The following is a 25,380-nucleotide window of genomic DNA, read 5'->3' as shown; positions in this document are numbered from 1 at the left end:
AATTTGGGTCAAGAGTTAACCAGTTTTTACTTGGTCTATTTCTTGGTCTATCTGTGGACTGATGCTCTGACAAATTTAATAGGTTATAAGGAGCCCTAACATTTGATCAACCAAAAAAGTACTTCATATTGTTGTTCTAAAAACTTACCCAACCAAACTCTCACTCTGCAGAAAAAAAATTTAGTCGTTAACATTTATATCAATAGAGAAAACAAATATCTTTGACTAGTCCAAAATAAATGTTTTCTCTTTGTTAAGCATCCTAATCAAGTTTTTCTTCTTTAGAACTCATTTGTAAGTCAATTTATCAGTTAGTGTTATCAAATCTTTTAAATAAAAGTCAAAATCTTCATACTAACAAGAATAATACCCTTTCTGAGTAAAGTTAGAGTCCAATTTGCTATATGCTCATGCAACAGAAAGACTCAATATTCAAAGTCTACTTTTCTTATTATAAACTATGATCTCAAATAATATAATTTTGTTTAATAATTATAACTAAAATATACTTAGTAACCAAATAATAATTAAACTAATTATTCCAAACGATACCTTGTTGAGATGTTCCAACCACCTCCTACACAAAGCAGTCATGTCTAACCTTTCTTTGAAGATGACCAAATTGAAGAACGCATGAGATCATAATTCAAGTCTTCAAATAACAACATAATAATTTTACATGTAAATTTTTTATGTCATGCAATGATAGCTCATAAATGCTTCTAGCAGACCTGAAATTAATCGTAGGAAATGACAACTGATAAAGCCCAGGGCTTGAGCAGACTAAGGACTCACAAGACAACTTGATACTTTGCTCCCTACAAAAGCCTCCTATATCCTGTATGGTAGAAGCAGCTCTGAACCACATTCAATATTCAGAGTACTTGCCCACTGCAATGAACACCGGCCCATGGATGGAGCCCTACGTGGCACACAGACACAATGGGTTACCTTGTAGATTTTGCAATGGCAGGGTCATAATGCCTCCAGCTGCAGCTGCTGCTACCAGCCCTTGGATGTTGGTGAGATTCGCAGTAGGCAGTGTGAGGACGAGTCCTTGTTGCCCTCCTAGCTGTCCGGCCATGTTGAAGGGGATGAGGATAGGCTGGTTCAGGGCGGGTGTGCCCCCTGGCATCACACCAGCGACAGCTGAGGCTAACTGCTGTGCCGTCAGAAGTGGCTGCAAGGAAACATAATCCTAGCTCACTTTCCAGTGGAACCACGGCATGGGCTTTTAGATCAAATTTTTCTTCTACTTATGTGGGGTCAAAAAGTTCCTGAACAAGTAGTGAAGAAACATGCTCTGGTCCAGGAAAAAAAAAAAAAAGGTTGACTGATAGGGAAAAAATATAGAAAATCACATTTTATTTATATTTTTGGAAAATTCCATTTGGTTCTAACATCCTCTAAGGAGTTCAAACACCTTTAAAAGCAATACCTTACACTTATATATTATTCTTCCAATGAAGTTTCATTTGATCCTACCCTTATATATTTGAAACTCTGTTAATTTATTCTGTGTTGTTCCAGAAAGAATTCATTGGGGTCAGTGAATTTTTGCTGTTGTTGTTCAAAAACAGCAACAAAATACTATTCTCATCTATTAAATTAGCAAAAGTAATGTAAAAGATTTACTCTGAAAAAACAATAAAAGATTTACTCTGTGCTGGTAAGTCTGTAGTAACACCATTATGTAGATTTAGGACATATACCCTGTCATAAGCCTTTTGGAAAGCAATTTGGAGATCCATATCAAGAGCTACAAAAATAGTCATCCTCTATTGACTCAGAATATACTCCTAGGATATAATTCAAACAGAAAAAAAGAAATGCATGAAAGTATGCATTACATTTTAAAATACATAAATGCTAAAAATAGTTTGTTACAGTACTAAACTTAATATCACCTAGTCTTTAAAATGAATCATTATGATACCTTCTTAAAAATAGAGGAAGTTTATAAGAATACATGAAATATAATGGAAAATAATTAAGCAAATGATAATGAAATTGTTGTTAAAATGAAAAATTTGACAAGATCTAAAAAGAAATATAGAAAAACAAAAATGTTTAATGTGGATAAATTTTAAAATGTTTTACATATTTCCTTTGTTATCACTCTAGCATTCATTGACCAGCTAAAACAACATTAAAAATAAATGTTTATGTCCACTATTTAGCCAATGGCCATTGTGTGAGATGGGGAGGCAGCCTCATAGGGATGTACTTTGGGCACTAGACACACTTGAGCTGGGTGAGGGCTCCCCCCCCAGAATGATGTAGGAAGGATTCCGGCCCTGGCTGGGCCAGATGACCCGAGGGGCCATTGATCTTAGAGTCTGTGGTCCAGGACTTTCATTGCATCCCTTTGGGAACTTGGGAGACATAACCTCATGTCCTTTTTTTCTCTAGACAAACCAACCAAAACTTGTAATGCTACATTAAAAACCAACTTTGTTTTTAATGTAGCATTATCCTATAAAGTAAAGGGTAATTCCATATGGGCGTAGTACAAAGCCCAACATGTAATAGCCAGGCACTATTCTAGGCTGATGCATGTGTATTAACTCTGTTGTTCTATCACTGAGATACAGAGAGGTTAGTAACTTGCCCCAAATCCCACATCTAGTGGGGGTGGTGGGGAGCTCAAGGCTAGAAGGCTGCTCCAGAGCCCACATTGCACCCCTTTCTCATCACTCCTTCTTAATTCATGGAGGAGATTTAGAAAAGTGGGGCTACTTTTTGCAGAATGAGGCGGGGAGGAGGGTTGAGCCCACTCTCTGCCATTTCCTTTAGTCTTCCCTCAAGGCTGCATCTGAGGAGCCCTCTGAAGAAGCCCTGGGACTCCATGCAGCCTAGTTTTAGAACCGCAGCTCTAGACTCTGTGGGCCAAGCTCCTAATATATTTGCTAGACTTATTACATTCACATAGATTAACTGTGCCTTAAAAAAAGAGAAAAGGTAAAGCACGAACATAAACACATTTTTTAGAAATAAATACAAAGTTATAAGCTGGTTCTCAAATTGCTGATGTTATATCACTGACCATCGTAATTCAAGATAAGAGGGGAGGCAGACTGGTGGTCCTCAGACTGTACATAGGATACACATTTGGGGGTTTTGGCCTTTACTGTTTTTTAAATCAAATTTGCTGGCTTAAAGCAGGGCATGCACTCTTTAGCTTGTCGTGGTGTCCACCAATTCTCTCTGTCTCAGACTGCCATGCTTCTTATATAAAACCTGGAAGCCTTAGAGTTTGTTACCTTTTGTATGTACACACACACACACCCACACACACACACACACACACATACAATGCCCTAAGCCAGTGGTCGGCAAACTCATTAGTCAACAGAGCCAAATATCAACAGTACAACAATTGAAATTTCTTTTGAGAGCCAAATTTTTTAAACTTCAACTTCTTCTAATGCCACTTCTTCAAAATAGACTCGCCCAGGCCGTGGTATTTTGTGGAAGAGCCACACTCAAGGGGCCAAAGAGCCGCATGTGGCTCGTGAGCCGCAGTTTGCCGACCACGGCCCTAAGCTAAGCATGAAATCAGAAGGGACATGGCCAGAAAAGGCTGGTTCCTACGATTCCCACTGAACTTTCTCCGGCTTTCATAAGAGAGTAGACATCTCCCTGGCTTTCTGTCCTCCCGCCCTTGCGCTCCAACACGGACAGTGGGATTTGAGGCTATCAGGGAACTTGGTGGCACTGGAACAAGAAAGTCAAGACAACCCATGTTCTAAACTTGGGTTTTCAAGCCTTGAACTGGTGAGCCCTCAAAGTACTGAAAGTGATAAACTTCTAGGAACAAAAAATAACAGAAAAAAAGAGAGAAAGGCTTGAAGATCAGCTTCTTTTTCCATAAATTGGGGTGAACTCTGAAAACTTCACACTAAATAACAGAAGTAAAAAAAAAAAGAAAAAAAAAAAAGCCCAGCCTTTTATAATTGTGTTCTACATCTCCATGTTCTCCATGTAACCACAGGCTGCAAAACCCCCCCCAAATATTAGACTTTAAAAAATAATGAATGTATTTCTTTATTAATGCAGGGCTGTATGTGATGTACAGTATTGTCAAACCCAATAAGCTGAACTTGCATTAAAATTGCATTAACTTTTTTATATTAAGTTATGTCTTATGTTGCAAAAATGGCTGTAGTAAGGTTGAAATAACTTAATTTTCTTCACACTCCAGTCATTAAAATTTTACTTTCTAGAAAACTGCACAGTAACTAACAGCACAGTTGTAGTGGGTCTTAAGAAGAAAAAGAAAACAGGATTCCAAATGATTAAAACGAACATTTCCTGTAAAAAAGAGAAAAGTTCTGCCAACTCACTTTTTCTTGATGGTATTTAATAAATAATGTAGTCATACAGCTTCCCATACAAATATTAATCACCATCTTTTCTCTGTTGGAGTTAATTGGATTGAACTCATTATTATTTATTTGGTTCTTTATATAGTTAAATCATTCTATATACAGCCTAATGGAAAGCAGTTGAGAGATACTGACCTGTGGCCCAACCGGGAATGGGGGGTGGGTCTGACTGGCCTGGGGGTGGTCAGGAGTGCCTGGGTCTGATAGTGCTGGGTTTCCTCTGGCCCCTGGAATCCAAAAGAGAAGTGCTCCTTTAATACACAAGCCAGCCTGGGAACTGCACAAGACCCCTCTTCCTGAGACATCCCATAACATTCAGGCACAGATGACTTGCCAGAGTGGGTTATCAAAGCTCCAGCACTCACATCGCCCGTCTACATACATTTTCCTAAGGACCACTCAGGATGGCCCAAGTCATTCCAGGAGGTAGCAAGCTGTGACTGCAGGGAGAGTGACACTATCAACAGTGGTGCTAATGGGCTTGTGTTACACATCAGTTTGCAGAGGGTACACCAAGGCATCGATTGTGTGGGAAACTGTACCCTTTTTAAAAATTTTAAATATATTTTTTTATTGTTGATAGCATTACAAATGTCTCCCTCTTTACCTTCCTTTACCCCCCTCCTCCCAGCCCCTACCGACCCACCCCAGGTCTTCACCCCGCTATTGCCTGTGTCCGTGGGCTATGCATATAAGTATATAAGTCTTTGGTTTACCTCTTCTCATCCCCCCAAACCCCACACCGAGGTATGTCAGTCTGTTCCATGCCTCCATGCCTTATGCATGGGTGGGCAACAGCTAATCTGATTCTCCAAGGCCAGAGACAGTGTGGTCTCAGACATGACCAAGTACAATTACACTGCCCCTTAATATGACTTCATACACTTCCGCCCTTCTCCATACATCGTCAGACAATGAATCTCACAAATGTGTTTTCCTAGAAACAAAGTCTTTTTCAATGTCACCTTACATGATGTCCTAAAAAAAAGAATATGGGTCTCTTTAAGCAAACTTCCTGGGTGCTAACTGAAGCAATAAGAACCCCACACGACCTCCAAGCATAGAACACAACTTACTTCCTTTGCTGAAATCCTGTTGGACACCAAAGCATGAAAAAGGAAATGCCACCAAAACAGCAGCACTTTAGAGCCTTCTTACACATTATTGCTTCTCTGTGTGGGCTTACGTGCTTTTTTTTCAGGACAAACCATATAGCAGGTAAGACAGTGGCAGTACAATAAATACATGAGTAAATAAACAAATAGAGCTAGCAGCAAACTTTGAAGGATTTTAGTTGGTAGCTTTTCTTTTGTTGGTGGTTGAAATCCAATTCCATGCCACCCTTAACAAGATTCTCTGTCCAGAAATTTGTCCTATGAATACAAGTGGAAGACAACTCTGTTTAGTGGCATGTCATGGATGACCAAGAAAAAAAAAGATATGACTCTGTCACACTTATAAATTTTAAAGAAGGTATTATTGGCTCATTTAAAACAAATTCTTCTATATATTCTCCAAAGGGGCAGACTTATAAATAATGGAAATGTGGGGAAAAATACTTCAGCACATTAAGCTACAAATAAAATTGACTGCTACATATTATTCAATTGACTTCTATCTCCACTGCGATGTGTCAATCATAATGGCATTTTATAACAGGATTAAGCAATAAATGTGCAAAGCCATTATGCAGAAATCTGAAAATCTGATTAATTTGTAATATTTGTGTGTGTGCAGAAAGTCAGGAATGGACATTGCTTGGGGAATACTTACAAGCATTCTATTGAAATTTCTAAATTGATTTGGAGCAAACTAATAAAAACACAGACTTGCTGACATTTTATAAAGTGAATTCTGTCAAAATATGTTTGGCATTTTAATGATTGCTGTCATTTAATAACAAGGGTTAGATGACCCATCATAAGATGCCAACAATTTCCCCATAATGTGCAGGAGATCTTTCCTTTAAATTTTTTATATGTGATTTACTTATTGTGCTTGACTAGCAGGGCACTTTAAACTGGAAGCTGTATTATGCATCGTAAATCTCACAATTTCTCTTCTTATATACCCAAAGTCTTATTTTGTCTTAAAATTCTCAGCAAAGCTTTATGCACTTTTATAGAACTAACCAGGTCCAAAGTGATGCTTTTGGTCAAATATTCAGATTAGGTAAAATCTCAAATAGCTAAAACCCCACTTTGGTTTAGTTTTATAAGATGTTTGAAAATTTTGGTTGCTTCCCCATACTCACCAGGTATGGGTTTTTACTCAAGACTGTGAAAAGAGAGTTTTATATTGCACAGAAGAGAAAAACCCTTTACACAATTAAAAAATATGTAATTAAAAAATGTCTATGCCTTGTCAGGCCCTTCAGTTTCATATTTCGTTCAGGAGTACTGCGCCCATTTTTGACTCTGTTCCTAATGACATACCATTGTAGGGTTTAGGATTTGTCCCATACAGGTACTGTGTCAAAAAGAGTGTGTGTTTGTTCCCGTAACTTTGCACAGATTACATCTGCTTACATTTTATTCTCTGTGGCTGGAGGCCCTCACTAGCATACAGCAGCTTGTTTTGAGGCTGGTTATTTTCAAAAACCATGTTCAGAGCAGTACAGGGCAATTCCACACAATTTTATGTGTAAAATGAAGTCTTTCACAAGCTCTAGAAGAGATTATGTATGCTTTCCTGCCCGGATCAAAAGGTAATGTTTCTTCTTAATGCACATCTCCATTTTCCCCCAACACATGTATATCACGCTTAACTTTGTAGGACCATAAACCAATCTGTCTGGCTGTAAGGCAGCTCCCAATTCAGGGGTCTTCTCGGAGCCAGAGGGGGAATTTAGCAGTCAGAATGAATAAATGACGTTGGCGAAGGGTTTCAGAGAGATTTGAAGCAGTGCTTGGCCTATGTTAGCAGAGAACTTGAGGTTAGCTATTCCCATGGGCACAGATATAAAAACAGGAACTTAAATGGTTGAGCAAGTTCCTAGGAAACATGTTACCTCTCTAGAGACCAAGAATGTTCAGAAAGCTCTCGGTGGCCTGCTCAGAACTTAATAGTCTGTGTTTTTCAGGCAGCAACTGTGAACTCCAATAGGGCAGGACTGTGTTCGCCAGTTCACCACTCACACCCAGGTGCACTGAAGGCATTTCACTCACTTTGAGTATTCTCTCAATAGAAACGGAGGCTTGGCTTTTAATATGGGAGTGGTATGATTCCTTCAAGAGAGGTATTGGCATCCAATTGACTTTTGACCACAATTTAGCATAAATCTTGGAAATAACTTTAAATCATTAGCTTGTTGCCAAATGTTACCTCAATTCCAATTTAGATATTAAAAGCAGTTTGTTGTACAATTTAAAAGCAAGGACTCTTTTTTTTTCTTTTGAGAGAGAGAACAAGGGAGAGTGGGAGGGAGGGAGGGAGGGAGAGAAACATCAATCATCAATGTGAGAGAGACACATTGATTGGTTGCCTCCCGCTTGTGCACCGACAGGGGCTGGGGATCGAACCCACAACCCAAGTAGGTGCCCTTAAAGGGAGCTGAACACAGATCCTTTGGTGCACGGGCCTGTGCTCTAACCTGGAGTAACACCTACCAGGGCAAAAAGCAAGGACTCTTACATTTTAAGCTCTGCCTGGGTCTAAATTTAGCTCTGCTACTTCACTAGTTACGTGAATTTGGGCTCGTTTCCCCTCTTCTTTAGGGGTCAGTCTCCCCTTGTAAAAGCCCGGGGAAATAACAGTACCTCCCTCATAGGATTGCTGTTGTGAGGACCGAATGAGAAAACATGTAAAATTTGGTACCATGCATACTTGTCACATATGTGCTATTTCTCTTGACTATTATTATTTAGTAAGATTTTTTTGTATTTAATATCATTATTTAATTTGCCCATAATATTCACCTGCCCTATGTCAACTCGATCCATACTCCCATCCCTGTATGGGCAAATCCACATCCCCTCACACACTGCCCCAAACGCACACTCTGTACCATTTGACCGGTAAACTAGGATAAAACTTATTTTTAATTGTTAAAATACCTGCTTGTCCGAGTATTGGCTTATTCAACACCATCCCTCCAGTGTTGATCTCACGTCTGAACCCTCCAGGCTGCCCGCAGCTCACTCCGCTTTGGAGGGACTGGACTTACCCGCAGAGCCAAGGGGGGTGGTATCCCAGGCGCCGGACTCCTCCCTTCAGTGCCTTCCTGAGGAGACAGCCTCACAAGTTCCACCTCCCCACCCAACTCAAGGTCAGAGTTCCTGAGTGACTGCCCCTTGTTCCTCATGGCAAGTTACTTACTGATTTATTTATTGGGAATAACGGGTTTTCATTAAGGCAAACTAGGCTCGGCATCCCTCAGCTACCCTAAAATTAAAATAGATGTGCACCTCAGTACAGAGTTCTAAATCCTATGCCCCATTTTGGAATTGGCTTCCAAATAAGCCATTTTAAGAAACAACAAAACACTTAAAAAAAACATATGTTTTTATTGATTTCAGAGAGGAAGGAAAAGGAAGAGAGAGACAGAAACATCAATGATGAGAGAATCATTGATCGGCTGCCTCCTGCACACCCCCCACATGGGGGCAAAGCCCGCAACCCAGGCATATGCCCTTAACCAGAATCGAACCCGGGACCCTTGAGTCCACAGGCCGAAGCTCTATCCACTGAGCCAAACCGGCCAGGGCAACAACAAAACACTTTTAATGCCGAGAGGCTATACCTCTTCCTGGAGCCTTATCTCGTTACCTTGGCAAAGTGGCTACAATGGCCATGGCATTGAGAAGGAAGCAGAATTGCACATATAAATCGCTCACCATGAATAAACCAGTTCTACCTTCTCCCATGTGGTGGCCATGCCTCCCAGTCAATGCACCATATGCTCTTGTTAATGACCAATGTATTTTTAATGAACCAGGTTCTGCCGAGGGAGCCTTTGGGTTTCTTTGCTCTCTGCATTAGCACAAACATAATCACATGAAAGTTACAGGGAGCCCTCAGCTTTTTCTGGCATTCATATCTTTCCTGCCCACTGTTTGTGGTTTTCACCAGTGAGTCAGGTGATGCAAAGGTTGCTTATTATAAGATGGACAGTTGAATGCATTATTATTTTATGTTGGGCATGTGACCCCAGCTAAGCAGGGCAGAAATCCCCTCTAAATTAAACTTCCCTTTCTTTCAATTTCTTCAAGATTACTAAATGCCAAGAAGGGACTTGGCATTTAGTGAAAGTGTCTATAAAAGTCTTTTCAAAGCCATTGCCACTGTTTGCCCCTTTTTATAGCCAGTCAGGAGTTCTTTATTATACTGGCCACACACACTATACAGGAATCCAGTGGAAATGGAGACTTTAAAGTAATAAACACACTTGAAAATCAAACATTCATTAATTCACATAAGGGTTTGCATGTTTTTATAAGTTCTGTTGTCAAGTACTTGCAATGTCACCCATTGAGGCCTGGGGACAGAGACTGCCTGAAGACATTAATGTACATAATGGATCCCTTTCTTCTAGCAGGTGACTAAGTGGTTCTGCTGATCTTTATTATAAGGCTTCACAGATGCATGAAAAGTCAAAGTGAGATTTGGGATATCTAGATAAAGCATAACAAGAAACCCTACAAATCCCTTATGTGGACCTGATTACCTGAAGATGTTTTTGTAATATTTACCAAAGTTATTCAATATCGACTTCAGTTCTACAGGTAGACTTAGTCTACTTGTGGTATGGGAGACTTTAAGTCCATTTTGTTCTCTTAAAATTTACTAAATCTTCCTCAGTCTTCCTCCAACAATTTTTAATCATTGTTTTCACATCCATCTAATAAAAGCAGAACTGAAGTCCTGTGATATCTGAGCCAATATAGGTCTCAATTTCTGTAAATGCTTCCTCTCAGGAAAAAAAAAAGATAAAAAGGAGAGAGTCATCAAACATACTCAGCAATATTCCATGACACACTGTTGGCAGCATCTAGGGTGCTTTGGGGTATGGATTTTTCCTGAGTACTGCTATGTCCACAAGAGTTTAAGTTCTTTCAAGGCAAAGACTCTTTCTAACTCAACTTTGTATCTCCTCCAGGCAAGCTCTGGGCCTTGGCATGTGTGTATACATACAGATGTATACATATGCATGCAGACATATGTATATATGCATTTTGGTATTTATGTATTTGTAGTGAGTTGGTATTCTTAAAGTGATGGAGATTGTATCAATGTAAGCTGAAATCATTTCAACACATATTTTAAAGCACCTAAATTTTGTCTAATTTAAAAACGCCTTTTTTTTTTTTTTTAAATCTAAGAAGGCTTGCTCACTTCAACTCACTTCTCCCAAGAAATGGACACTTCCTCTAACAAGTTCATTGCTAGGGGAAATGCTCAACCCTGCACTCAATCCAGGGATAAAGTCTTTGCTCTCAACTGATTGATGGGATTCTGGCATGGCCCCATGGATGCCAAGGTTATATATAGCCTGTGCTTTTATGCTCATCTACAGAGTTTTCTTTCTCATGCTCAATCCTACACCAGCGCCAATTACATAATTTGTAGGACTCAGTGCAAAATGAAAATGCAGGTTCCTGGTATGAGGCTGGGAAGTCAATCTCCCTTCCCCAGGGCTGCTGCCCGAACCCGTGGCAGATGGGTAAAGCCGAGGGATGGCAACCTTTCTTCTGGAACACCTGGACCAGGGGTGGGTATGAAGCCCCTTCTCAGTTGCACACTGAGCCAGGCCCCTGAGAAGGGCAGAAGGGAGAAGGTGACAGCCACACATGGGCTCCCAGGGGTCTGGGGACTCCAGAGGCAGGAAGCAAGTAGCCAAGAACTTATCCGGGCCTGCAGAGTGAGGAAGTAGCAGCTGGACCACTAGATGCTACAAAACCCATCCACCCACATGCTCTTGCTGTGCCATCAGACTTTCCTTACAAAGCACCCATTCAAAGATACATTACTAAGAACTGGAATACAGTGATCTCAGGGCACTAATCCTGCTGGGTTGGGAGCCCTATATGCCTGCAGTGGTCACTGACCCTTAAAGCAAGCCCTGCCCACAGTTCACTGTCACTGTCCATGGATAAGATTCCATATAATTTTGAGTTACTATTTTTCCATCCAGCTGACCTCCTTATAAAGGATCCTCAAATTTTGAGAAACTGCACCTACATTTACAACTTCTTTAAAAGAGTTATTTTTCTAAATCAGTGTACATTTTGAAAAGAATGTTTGTGTCTACAGAGGAATTTAGACATGGCTTTTTTCCCCAACAAGAAATTGAACTTATAAATCATGAATGCATCTATTATAAATAATTATCATTGACTACATAAATATACCATTGGTGGAAAATTAAGATGCAATATGGTTTTATTTCCTATCAGTTTTCAGTTACGTATGTCGATAATGGAGAGATGAGGCACGAATTCCTCAAAAGAGAAATCATATGGAAGATGTCACATGTCTTTTCTCAGTTGTAGACCTAGCTTCCTAACAGTGTTACGCTTTCACTAACAAAAACAAACAAATATTTTTCTCCACTGACTGCCTGCTGGATCATCAACAAACTTGACAGCACGATAGTCCAAGGCAATGCAATTAGCTGTTGCCTATCTTTAGTATAACACGCAAGAATTACTAAGTACTGACTTTAAATGTGCTTGAAAAATGTTCAAAGCTCTTGAGTAATCTCCTTTAAAATTTATATACTAGCTTAGGTAAAGAGCGTGTGTGTGTGTGTGTGTGTGTGTGTGTGTGTATTTTGGGTGGGGAAATGAGGCTGAAGGGAAGGGATAGGGAACTAGTCCATTTTGTCTCACTTAACACTTGTTTTATTAGTTCTATGGGATTCAAATGGTAGAGTCAGAAGTCCCTGTATTTCTTTTTGCAGAATCTCATCCGCCAGTTTTCCAGCAACATTTGGGTTTGTTTTCTTATATCTTTGAGGCTCTCTTTGCAGCCCTTTACACGTATAGGGCTGCCCCCTCAAAAGTCTTATGATTTTTTAAACTGTTTTCAGTTTATTGAGACTCTTAGCTTAGCCATCCCACATGGATACCTGGAAACCCAAGTGTGGGGATGAAACAGAGATAGCAACATGGTAACGCGAGCCCAAACTCTAGGCTCAGACCAAAGTGAGATGCCAATCACAGTGATGTATCATCCCTGTTCTCACAGACCTAGATGTCTTCCAGAGGTCTGAACTCTGCACAACCCTTCAGCAGCCAGGAGGCCGCTGATCTGACATTCAGAATATGATTTAACTATGAGCTACAATAGAAAAAAACCACATTATTTCCATTGGAAATGATGGCCTCTGCATGCAGTCACTTCTAATAATAGTCATGATACATCTCAGAACCCCCCAACACAGAAAACATGTGGCCCTCTGTCTGCCGTGGCTACACTGTGACTACAAAGAGCAGGTGATCAGATAACCAGAGGATATGAACCCTGACTTTCCAGACTCTGAGAGTTCCTGGGCAGTTACATTAAAGGAGCGCATTAGTAACTGTGTGGCTAGGAAGATACCGACATCTAGTTTTGTCAAGTGACACCATTCTTAAAATCTGCCATGCACTGGCATTATCATACGACGACGACATTTCTATGCCCTTCCCCACCCCAAAGGATGTGTTCTCCATTTGAAGGACACTCCTTTAAGCTGAATAAGTTTCCCCTAATGAAAAACTCACTGCACTGGACTTTAGTTCCCCCTTCGACCCGTGTCTGTCTTGCTGTAGAGGGCACTGCTCTGTCATAGAACACTGGGGACTTCTGGGGCGTGGTTGGATTTGAGGAATCAGCATGCCCTCTCCTTCTGTGTTCCTCCAGGCACAGGAAATGTCTGAACAAACACTCACTCCTAAACTGTTTCTTCTTTCGAATAAATAATTCCTCTTTTCCCTCAGTTCTTCTTGAGAGACATCATATAATTTTCTTTGCATATATGTAATGTTTTGTGTGCCAGGCAATACATTATATATAATTTTCTCAACCCTTACAATAACCTTATAAGGAGTTTATGAGTATTATGTCCATTTATACAGGAAACTAAACTTTATAGAGGTTAACTCACTTTTCTATTACATAACAAGGAAGTTACAGAGAAGCAGTCTGATCTGTCTGATCAAGGAAGGTGCACATCTCTATCACCTAGTCCTAGGCTATCTACTGCTCAAATATTCTGTAACGACTACCATTTAGTGAGTACCTTCTACGGGCCAGATACGTTGCTCAGTATCTATAATAATAAAAGCATAATATGCTAATTAGACTGGACATCCTTCCTTCCAGACAGAGCCGCAGCGGGTGGGGGCCACGGCAGAGGCCCCCCGCTGCAGCGGTGGTGGGCAGGGGTCAGGGCCAAGGCCCTTGCACGAATTTCGTGCATTGGGCCTCTAGTTTTATATATATTTTCTCATCTAATCTCCACAGAAGTCCTGTGTTGTCAGTGTTATCATTTCCGTTTTACAGATGTGGAAATTAAGGTATAGAGATAGATTAAATAACTCAACTACAATCATACAATTAGTGAGTGATAGTACCAGCATTTGAACCCAGTTCCTTAGACTTCATGATTATACTACCCTATGCATCAAATGCAAAAGTATCAGGGAGACAGAACATAATGACTTCCCAATGCCATGACAGAAACTGTGTTTTCCAGATATTTTCCTAGTGGAGCATGACTCCAGAGCCCTTTAGGTCCAGATCGGGGAAAGTGGGTGATGGAGGAGAGGGGATGGCACAAATGATGGCTGCATTCTTAATTTAGGATCTCCTCACTCAAGGCATGATCTCTGGACCAGCAACATCAGCGCAGTCCACCAAGGTCTCAGATCCACTGAATCTGAATCTGCAATGGAACCAGACCCCAAGGTGATTAATACCCATCTTAAGTGTGAGAGCACAGTTTTGTTGTTGTAGTTGTTGTTTTTTGTTTGCTTTAAAATACATTTTTATTGATTTTTTTAGATAGAGGAAGGGAGAGGGAGAGAGCGAGCGAGAGAGAAACATCGATGTGAGAGACAAACATCAATTGATTGCCTCCCATATGCTCCCCAATAGGGGACAGAACTCATACCCTGGACATGTGCCCTGACCAGGAATCAAACTGGCAACCTTTCAGTGGAGGGGATGACATTCAACCAACTGAGCCACACCAGTTGGGGCAATATACTGGTTTTATAACTCCACTCCCTTCCTCCCTCCTTTCAGACTTCCCTTCCTCCCTCTCTCCCTTCCTTCTTTCCTTTCTGCATCCCTCTCTCCCTCCTTCATCCCTTTCTTGTTTCTTTTCTCCCTCCTTCTTTTCTTCCTTCCTTCATTTACTTCAGTGGCACTTAAGTATAAATATGCCTAAAATGTCTAACTTTTATCAGACATTTTCAATAGATTGTCATATCCTATCTCACAAAAGTCAGAGTGGAGTGCATGAGAATGTAGGGACATCAAGTGTTCATGAGGAATATGCTCCATCACAGTAATAACCCTCGGCCACTCTCACCCCTGCAGTGGGGAAGGACTCCCAGTCAGGAAGTTCACAGTAAGAACTGGTCTTACATTCTTAAAGGGAAGCATATTTATCCTTTTTAAAACACAACCAAACTGAAGTAAAATGTAGCCCAATATCCTTGCTCTGTGATTTACGGAAATTTTCCTGACACCTTCTCCTTCCATATCTATATCTTTGCTTTTCCTTTTGAGAAGGCCCGTACAGATAAGAGTCTGGCCTAACCATTTCAGTTATTTGCTCTCTGAACACTACATTTTGTGTGTGTGTGTGCAAAAGTAGCCAGAGCGCCAATTTAAAAAGAGGGAATAAAATTTTTGAGTCCCTTAAAGCTAAAATAAAACTGCAGTTCTACACTGATACTGCAAAAGGGTAGCATTTGCAGTCACTCTTGTGTGCAACTAGAGATTGGTGAAAGTGGGACCATTTAGAACTCAGCAAAGGGCAGGCGGGAAGAACCCCTAGAGGAATTACATCGCATGAAATTGTAGCATCAGACACAGTTAGCAACCCCTTATGGTAATGGAGCTTCTCTGACAGCATGACAACACAAAATTGTGCAGGAAGAGAAGGATGTCGCACAACTCAGTATGAACAAATTACCAAGTGCTACAAAACCTTCTTCAGAGATACAGCAACAAAACATTGCATCTGTAGTAAGTTTAAGTAGATCTAGAACACTGAAAACTCAAATTAATGGTCCATCAATAGATTATTGGTTAGATTCCCCCCGACACCCCTTACCCCTTAAGAGTTGGTTATAAAAAATCAAGCAGACAAACAACTATTTCAATTCCTGTGTCTCTGGCCATTTTGCTCTTACTTCGTCTATTTATTTCTCAGCATTATGGTAATTGAAAAAGTATTATTGCTAAAGATGCTATTAACTTGAGTGCATTCAGAGAGTGTTTTATCACCAATAGATTTAGGTCAGATTCTTTTATCCTTTTAGCAAAACATTATTTTGTCATCCTCTTGTTCTGAAAAATTTGTTCCACTTAAAGTCAAATAGAACAAAAACTTCAAAGGACTTGTTTAGGTTATTTTTTAACTATTATATTAACTCCATTACATGACAACTTCAAATGTGTAACAACTTCTCTTTGTTATATTAACTTATTTTGGGATATGTTTCAGAGTTCACATTATAAAAATATGTCTACTAAGCATGACTTGGACTCAGATAATAACTGTATAGTTTTGAGTCCAAATACTTTTAAAATCTACTTCTTGAGTTACATTTGACTTTAGAACTGTATGTTCTGATGTAAAATAGGAAACAGAGCAAGCTGCTAACTACAATGGTGAAAAGGTGAAATAGTGAAAGAACAGGTGTCCAATCATTTCAAAATATATATCATATTTCATCAAGTCCAGGATGCTATTGATGTAAAACTCATGAATATTTCCACTAAGAAATAAATGATCTGCCAATTAAGCCACGATTATAAAAGACATATCAATTTTTACCCGCAAATCTTCTCTTTAAGATGTCACATTATAATATGAAGGGAAAATCAGTGTATCTTGAAATTAATAAAATATAGACTGAGTGGCCAGATTATTATGATCTCTGAACACATAATAATCTGGCCACTCAGTGTATATCCTATATAATAAAAGGCTAATATGCAAATTGTCCCCTCGACCAGGAGTTCAACCAGCAGGTAGGCCAGCCAACCACCCATGTCCCCTCCCCCTGGCCAGGCTGGCCGGACCCCACCCATGCACAAATTCATGCACCGGGCCTCTAATATGTGTGTGTATGTATATATAATATATATATTATATATATAATCTATATATATACACACACACATATATACACTGAGTGGCCAGATTATTATGCGTTCAGAGATCATAATAATCTGGCCACTCAGTATATTAGTACTTCTTGGCCTTTATATGTCTACTAGAGGCCTGATGCACGAAAATTTGTGCAAGAGTAGGCCTTCCTTCCCCTGGCTGTCAGCACCAGCTTCCCACCGGCACCTGGGACCTGAGCTGCTTTCCCCATCCGGCCACCCACAAGCCCTTGGGACTCAAGCTGGCTTCCCTTGGGCCACCCACAGGCACCCTGGACCTGGGCTGGCTTCCCTCTGCCCTGGCTTCGTCAGGAAGGACATCCGGAATGATGTCTGGTCTAATTAGCATATTACCCTTTTATTATTATAGATACATTTTGGCACAGATAATAGGAATAGAATAAACTGGACATTTTATATACAACCTCTACAATATCCTCAAGATTTGGATGCTCTCTGGAAGTGAGGGCAATTTTATAATTGACTATTTTAATAATTCTTGTGTAGAATTATTAAGCAAGGTTAAAGCTGTGATTGGTAAACAAACAGTTTTCAGTCCTGGCCCAGTGGCTCAGTTGATTGGAGTGTTGTTCCATGCACCAAAAAGCTGTGGGTTTGATCCTGGGTCAGGGCTGGATCAGGGTGGGAGACAACTGATTGATGTTTCTCTTTCACATCGATGTTTCTTTCTCATTCTCTCTCTCAAATCAATAAAAACATATCCTCAGGTAGGGATTTTAAAAAAAGAATAGTATGCACACATATTAGCCAGGATGGGTGACTATTTGGTCTTTCTGTGGTTTGGATAGTGTTCTTGGTATCTTTGTCTTCAGACATGATGATGGAGGGAGCTTGGTTTTGTCCCAATCCATCGTGGTCAGAGTGACCTTGTCTGATGTTGGTGCTCTATAAAATTGTTTCTGCTCAGCAGGAGGACAGTGAGGTCCAAGTACAAGTGCCAGGCCAGTCCTTTTTTTTTTTTTAGTTAAAAAGTACAAGTACAAGTTTTAGTTTGAGGGTATATGATATGACCCCAAATCAAGAGGAAGATGTGGAAGATGCTATCTAAGCTATTATATATAATTTTTTTTTGGTAAAGAGGAAGCACTTGGTAATGAAAAGCTAGCTTCTCCTGCAAGTATTTGCTAAAAACAGGGTATCTGATAAGTTCCCAGTGGGCTTCTCTGACAGTTTCGTCTCTCAGGAGAGTTTGTAAGAGTGGTATTCTTAGTCTAGACTTCATTCTGATCAACAGGGCCACATTGAAGTAACAGAACCTACAGGATAATGTGACCATATATTACTAGAAGGTTTATTTATCAAGAAAGGGAATGTGGGACAGACTCAAGTTTGTCTAGAAAATCAGATTCCTAAAAATTCAGAAACATTATCCACATGATGCCATAACTAAAACTCATAAGAAGGAAACAGAAGTCTTTAAAAATAATATTCTCCACAATACAGTTTGGAGTCAGAATGACTTGTATTTTTCTCTTTGCATCACATGTGCTATCTATGTGACTTTGGATAAGTTTCTTAACCTCTCTGATCTTAAGATTCCTCAGCTGCAAAATGGAGGTAGAAACAGCACCTGCTTTATAGTTGTGAGCGAAACAGATTATTACTAAGTGAAAAGAGTCCAGCATTGTACCTGGCACATAACAAATGTTCAACAATGTTGGCTGCAGTTTCAATTATTATTGGAATGTTGTTACAAGTGACATTGACATGATTATCCAATCACAAATGATCTAGCTAAAAAGGGAAGAGGAGAGCATGTGGCCACAAGAGGATATCCTTAAGTAAAAGGACACTCTAGAGGAGCCTATAAAATCAGACACGGGCAGCCAATATTCTAGAATAAATTCAAGTATAGGAGAAAATGCAGGAATACTGAAGAATGACAATTTCTAGCTACATCTAAAAACTCCTCTGAGTTCCTGTCCAGTATCTTTAAACAGCACATCTCCCACAGGTTAAAAAAAAAAATGTCCAATTCCTCCTAAATGCAATTTCCATTCATGTTCATCATCCTAATCACACATGTTCAAAACACAAATCTCTATAAATTACCTTTGACTGGTCTCTCTGCCTCACCCCAGAGATAGCCAACTACCAAATCCCAAATCTTGTCCTCCAGTATTGCTGACAACTGTCCCCTTCTCTGCTTCAGCTCCCTCGCTGTCCCTCACCCAGATCATGGGCATAGTCACCATGTCTCTGGTCTACCTTGTCTCCTTCTCATCCTACACACTAATGGCAGTGAGACCTGTAAATACTGCCACCCAATGATGTCCAACAGGTGCCCCTGGCTTTGGTTCCTATCTCTTGGACAGAACACTGGGTCTAGAGATGTGGGTGGAAGGATTTGGCGGAGGGGCAAGGAGACAGCTTCCATTGGGAGACCTGGCAGGGGTACAGGCCAGTACCACAAGAGAGCCAATAGCATGATAGCTTTATGGGGAGGGACACAGGCTTGAAGTCAGACTACCCATCTCTAGCACTTACCAGAGGTGGGACTTCAAGCAAGTGGCTTAATCTTTCTGGGCTCAGTTTCATCATCTGTCAATTGAACTAAAAATGGCATCTCCCTCATAAAGCGAGGATTAAGTAAATAATCTATATAAGTAAATTGCATAATCACTGTTTCTGACACATAGTAAACACTCAATACATGTGAGTTTTCTCATCATTACCATTCTTTTTGGAGGAGACAGAGACCCACTCTTGGGTCTGAATTGTAAGGTGTGTCAGCCAGGTGTGTCAGTTCCCGTACACACAGCAGGTGGCACTCCAGGCGGCAGGCCTGAGAAACGTGGTCACAACTGTATCAGCAATGCCTCTAGGGCAGGGTAGAACCCACAAGTGTGTTGGGAGAGGGACACAGGGACAGGAAGGTGCAGAACTTGACAGTAACCTCCCCTAGTGGTCTGCAAAGACTCTGTGACAGGGGGATGACAGGCACTGTTCACAGCTCAGACACAGGGGAGACACAGCTCAGGACTGAAGTACATGGCATCATGTGTGAGCTGCAGTGGAAAAGAATGAAAGCCATTATATGGAACAGAGGGTATCATTTTCAGGACAACGTCTGGTAGTGAAGGCTTTGGCCCCCAACTGTCCTCCACTGCAGGCCTGGTGCCCCCCCAACTGCCATCCCCTGCTGGCCTGGTCTCCCCTAACTGTCCTCCCCTGTAGGCCTGGTCACCTCCAACTGCCCTCCCTTGCTGGCCCGATCACCCCTAACTTCCCTCCCTTGCCAGCCTGGTTGCCCCTAACTGTCCTCCCCTGCTGGCCTGATTGCCCCTAACTGCCTTCCCCTGCTGGCCTGGCCACCCCTAACTACCCTCTCTGCCAGCCTGGTCGCTCTGTCCTCCCCTGCAGGTCTGGTCACCCCTAACTGCCCTCCCCTGCAGGCCTGGTTGCCCCCAACTGTCCTCCCCTGCAGGCCTTGTGCCTTCCAACTACCCTCCCCTGCAGGCCTTGTGCCTCCCAACTGCCCTCCCCTGCTGGCCATCTTGTGGCGGCCATCTTGTGTCCACATGGGGGTGGCCATCTTTGACCTCATGGGGCAGCCATCTTGTGTGTTGGAGGGATGGTCAATTTGCATATTACCTCTTTATTATATAGGATCTTTATTTTTTGGTAAGAACATTTAACATGAGATCTGAGTCCTAAGATCTGGTTGTGAGCTCATCCGAAAATTGGGATTCTAACACTATTCTCTGATCATTCATTCTTACGATATTAAGTTTTTGCTAGGTGGTAGATGTTTTCAAGGTGCTAGGGACACATGAAAATAATACTGCATTGTCTCATTTCTCCTCATTACTTAATTAATTCACTCGTTTGCAACAAATATTTACTGAATAATGACCAGATATGCCTCCTGAGCCTTTGAGATTTACAGCCTAGCAGGGAAACTATGCACTAAACTAACAGTTAAACAAAGAGTTATTTCAGAAGGTGCCCCGAACGAGGCTCCAGGGAACCCCAGAGAACTAGGGGCAGCACCAGGCTCTCCCTCTTCATTTCTACCATTTACACCATTAAAAGAAGATGTTTGGGAATAGTTGATCTTATTCTTATCAAACTTCCTTTGAGACATATCCTTCATGTTTAAAAAGACAAAATCTGTAACATAATCCTAATGGCTTGTGCAATTAAAAGCGGAAATGTAAAGACCTTTAATCCAATGTGCTGGCTGGAGAGAGAAGGGCTCAGCAGCCGTCTGGGATCCACCACCCCAGGATGCTTCCAGCAGGGCTGGGACTCCTGTTCCTTGCCCCCTCCTTCTTCTCCCTCGCCTAGTGTAATGCTGTTCTAATGACTTCACGGAGGTGTGTGTATAGCCATCACCACTTCCTTAGGTAACAATGGATAAACAGCAGCTTGAGGAATCCCAGTCTGTATTATTTATGAAGCTGCAATTCTCCTGTAAATAACCCAGTTGTTAAAATGATATGTATGTATGTAATTGAGTCTTCTGTATACAAATAAATAAGGCTTTATTGCAATGTCAGAAGTTAATAGACCAGTCAATAAAATCAATAACTCACTTTTTCTTGCTTATATATCCAACTTTCCCCCACCTCTCTTATGTCCTCTGTTTGTTCTGGTTACATATTACCACTGAAAAGAAAGCTCAGATCTTGTGCTGCTGTTATTAAATGGTAGGTGAGCGGGGCCGTGGCAAACAAAGGGAAAAAGAAACCCATGAAAACGTCCACCCAGGTGGGGTTTCAAATTTCACTATATTTATTTGAGGAAACTAGAGACAAGAGAAAAATGCTTTGTTGTATATGTCAGAGTGCAGATATTTTTAATATGAGTGCCCCAACGAAGGCACAAGTAAATCAGGTCACAAACCATGGGCTTGGTGTCCCCAGGCCCATGTTACATTGTCTCCTAACTGCTGTTAAAACAACCCTGCTGGAGAGATGCAAATTAAAACCCCGATGAGGTATCGCCTCACACCTGCCTGAATGGCTACCATCAATAAATCAATGATGTGGAGAAAAGGGAATCCTAGTGCACTATTGGTGGGAATGCAGGTTTGGTGCAGCCACTGTGGAAAACAGTATGGAGGTTCCTCAAAAAATTAAAAATGATACTGCCTTTTGACCTAGTGATCCCATTTCTGAGAATATATTCTAAGAATCCAAAAACACCAATCAGAAAGAATATATGCACTTCTATGTTCATAGCATTATTTACAATAGCTAAGATCTGGAAACAGCCCAAGTGCTCATCAGCAGATGAGTGGATAAAAAAGTTGTACATTTACACAATGGAATACTATGTGGCTATAAAAGTGATGAATTCCGTACCCTTTGAGACAACATGGATGAACCACGAGATGATTATGTTAAGTAAAATAGCCAGGTAGAGAAAGACAGGTATCACATGATCTCGCTTATATGTGGAATCTAATGAACAAAATAAATTTATGAACAAAATAGGTCCAGAGGCATGAATGAATGGAACAGACTGACAGACCTCAGAGATGAGGAATATGGGGGTATGAGAAGAGATTAACCAAATAACATATATGCACATAAAGGCAGTGTTTATTAAAACACATTTCATTTTCAAAATTTAGCTACCAGCTGTATAGTATACATTTTGGGAGTGGGGGGGTGGGGCACCCTGTATGCATAGCCCATGGATACAGACAATAGTGTGGTGAAGGCCCAGGGTGGGGTGGGGGCTGCATGAAGGGGTGCAAAGCTGGGAGAAATGGGGGACTCTGTAATACTTTCAACAATAAAAAAGTAGACAAAGGAACTTTGTATCAACAACTTTACAATGGTAAAGTGTAAGGCAGAGCACGTTTATACTTTTGACTATTTAAAAACAAAACAAAACACAAAATCCCTGCTGCATTGGGGCTAGAGCTGCACTCTTTTGCCACTGAGGCTGAGGTCATGCCAGCATCTCCCTTTTGAGAAGTTGGTAATTCAGCTGCAAAAATTTGCTCTGCATGAACTTTGGCATTACTATCTCTGAAGTAGGGAAAGAGTTATTGGTAGGTTATTTTTTAAAGCTTTATTGATTTGGCTCTTGTTGAGCTCACCAAAAGAGCTTAGAAGGGCTACTTAATATTTGTTTGCATTTATTTTTTAAAAATCCAATTAAACAAAATTGGCATTGATTCAAACTTTCTGCACCTGAAAGGGGAAAGATAACTGAAATAGAGAAATTAGTAGAGTGGGTCACTCCAATCTTCATGATGATTCTATTGCTGTGCAAGTAAGTCCATGATTTAATGGCCCATCCACATGCACCAACCTGTCTTCTCCCATGGACCAAATAGGTACATGAAATTGTCCCTCTTCATTACCTACCTGAACAGGACTGGGACTTTTGGGAAATGAGGTCCCTGGCATTTACAAGACTTGACAGGGAATGCAGGTATCAGCCTGGACTCATGGACCTTAATTGGATGGGTGGAATACTGGATTCTTAGTGGTTTTATACTGAGAATATAGTATATTCATACATTGCTTGGAGCATGAAATAGTAATTCAGATTTGCATAGCATATTCTGTTTTATAATAATAAGAAATTGTATTCATCATTGTGGATTATAAATAGTAATGCCAATTTTTAAACTCACTCTTAGGCAAATAAAAGTTCTAGGAGAAGCTACTCTACAAGAACTCTTGGCATTATCAGGGCTAAGAAAATGTGAGAATTATTGGTATCAAGGATATTTTCAACTGCTGTCAATCCAGGTTACAGAGCCCATGGTTTTTCTCACCATGTTTTTGTTGAAATAAAACGTTCAAATTTGGATGTAATGCACAGAAATTGCCTGTGGGATTCCAATGGAGATGTTGATACTGCCAGATGCTCAAGGAAAAGAGGATAAGTGGAGACACAGACTCTGGAACAATCAATTAACAGATGGTATTTTAAACCACAGAGTGGATGAACTCCCAGGAAAAGTGTGTTAGAAGGACAATGACTTGGGGTGCAATTCTGAGGAACACCAACAGTGTCTGGTTGCAGAAGAAAAGAGGAGCCCAGGGATTAACCAAGGAGAAATACTCAATGAATTGAGAGAAGAACTGAGTTCACAAGCATTCAGTGGCTAAGGAAGGAGAGATTTTGTAAGAGGACAGTATGATTGGTCATTCCAAGTCCATGATTAGAGGGATAAAGTAAAAGAAGAAGAGAAAGACATCCAGTACACTTGCTAATATGCTAATACATACTAGCTACATTTGGATGAATAAACATTAGCATGGGCAGTTTCGTTGGAATAATGGAGATTGACGCCACATTTTAGTGAGTAAAGAAATGTATAGCAAGTGAAAAAGTTGATCTATGTGTTTAAAGAGACAAGACAGGTTAGATAAGTGATTTTTAGACTATGGGTTGTAGGCTATTAGTAAGATGTGAGATAAGTTTATAGTAAGCTGCAACTCGCATTAAAAAATTTAAAGAGTAAAGAATGTAATAGAATGGAGTAAAATATAAAATAACAGATGTTTAGCATGTATTAAGGACAAGTATTATTTCAAGAAATTTTAGTTTCAGTTATGTATTATATGTAAGTGTATACTGAGTCCCAATATGAAATACGTTTTGTACTATAGAAAAGTTTGACATCCACTGGATTAGAAAGCTAAAAAGACAGTATTAATTGTTTGTTTAAAGGAGGTTGAGACTAGAGCCTGTTATAATCTGAGTAGAAGGAGATAGTTAAGAAGATAAGGTTAAAAATATTGGTAAGAAAGTTGGTACTCCCCAAAAGAAGTTTGAGCAAGAGGAAGGAAAGATGGCCCTTCAGGACTGGAAGGAAAGAGGATGAGTGTGTGGGGAAGAAGCTGATGGAGAAGAAACCTGATGACTTCAAGTTTCTAAGTGAAAGAGGACATCAGTTTAACTGTTGTGAGAGAGGGAATGGCTTAATTTGAGAGGGGTGATGGGTGGTGTTGTAGACAGCCATTGAAAGGATTAGGAACATGGCCTCCTTGTGAACAAGTGACAGGACTGGGTAAGAGGCTGGAGACTTTTGTGGCTCCAATCTGCAAAGTGCCGTGAGTTTATGTGGTGGCTCCCAAAAAGATATAGTTACATCCTATTCCCCAGAACCTGTGAATGTTATATTATTTGGGGTGGGAGAATAGGATGGTAGGAACAAAGGGTTGAGAGATGATACAGAGTGAGGCTGGGCTCAGCATATGATTTTCGAAGTGGAAGAGTTCTAGGTGATAACAGAATTAGGTAGGAGAGTGCATGTCCAAGGAGAGAAGGTGAACACCATTGAAGCTGAGATGGCCAAGGAACATTGCCCTCAACAACAGAAATAAAATATGTATTATACTGCAGAAGAACAAGGTTCTCAAAGGAATACTATCGAGAAGTAATGGTATGTTAGCAACATTTGGGGGATGTGATCATTCTGACCTTCTGATGCCTTGGTGCATAGAGTGGACAAGAATGAGCATTCTCTACTTGACAGGACTGCAAAGAAAGCCATGTCCATAGGGGATAGCCAAGTTCCAGTTAAAACCAGGAGGGGGAGAATGCTTTCTGCAAACAAGACAGTTATCTACCTTAGAATGGATGCATACTAGAACTGAATGTCCATCTTAACATAAATATCCATGTCTGGACCCAGACCAGCAATTCTGGTCTAATTGTCTGTGGT

The 25,380-nt window shown here is 40.6% G+C and overlaps 1 protein-coding gene across 3 annotated transcripts in view; it reads right to left on the bottom strand.

The window, feature by feature from the left end:
* Positions 1 to 25,380, bottom strand: part of POU6F2 (POU class 6 homeobox 2) — a 427,905-nt gene that overhangs the window by 236,555 nt on the left and 165,970 nt on the right. For all 3 annotated transcript variants that reach the window (XM_028160000.2, XM_054726468.1, XM_054726469.1), the window contains exons 3-4: positions 4,524 to 4,615; positions 952 to 1,180 (exon numbers count right to left, since the gene is read on the bottom strand). In XM_028160000.2, the coding sequence (XP_028015801.2) occupies positions 952 to 1,180; positions 4,524 to 4,615 (321 nt within the window). The remainder of the gene's footprint in view (positions 1 to 951; positions 1,181 to 4,523; positions 4,616 to 25,380) is intronic.

Source organism: Eptesicus fuscus, chromosome 14, assembly GCF_027574615.1.
Source record: "Eptesicus fuscus isolate TK198812 chromosome 14, DD_ASM_mEF_20220401, whole genome shotgun sequence".
Taxonomy (NCBI): Eukaryota; Metazoa; Chordata; class Mammalia; order Chiroptera; family Vespertilionidae; genus Eptesicus; species Eptesicus fuscus.
This window is presented reverse-complemented; position numbering and strand designations above follow the sequence as displayed.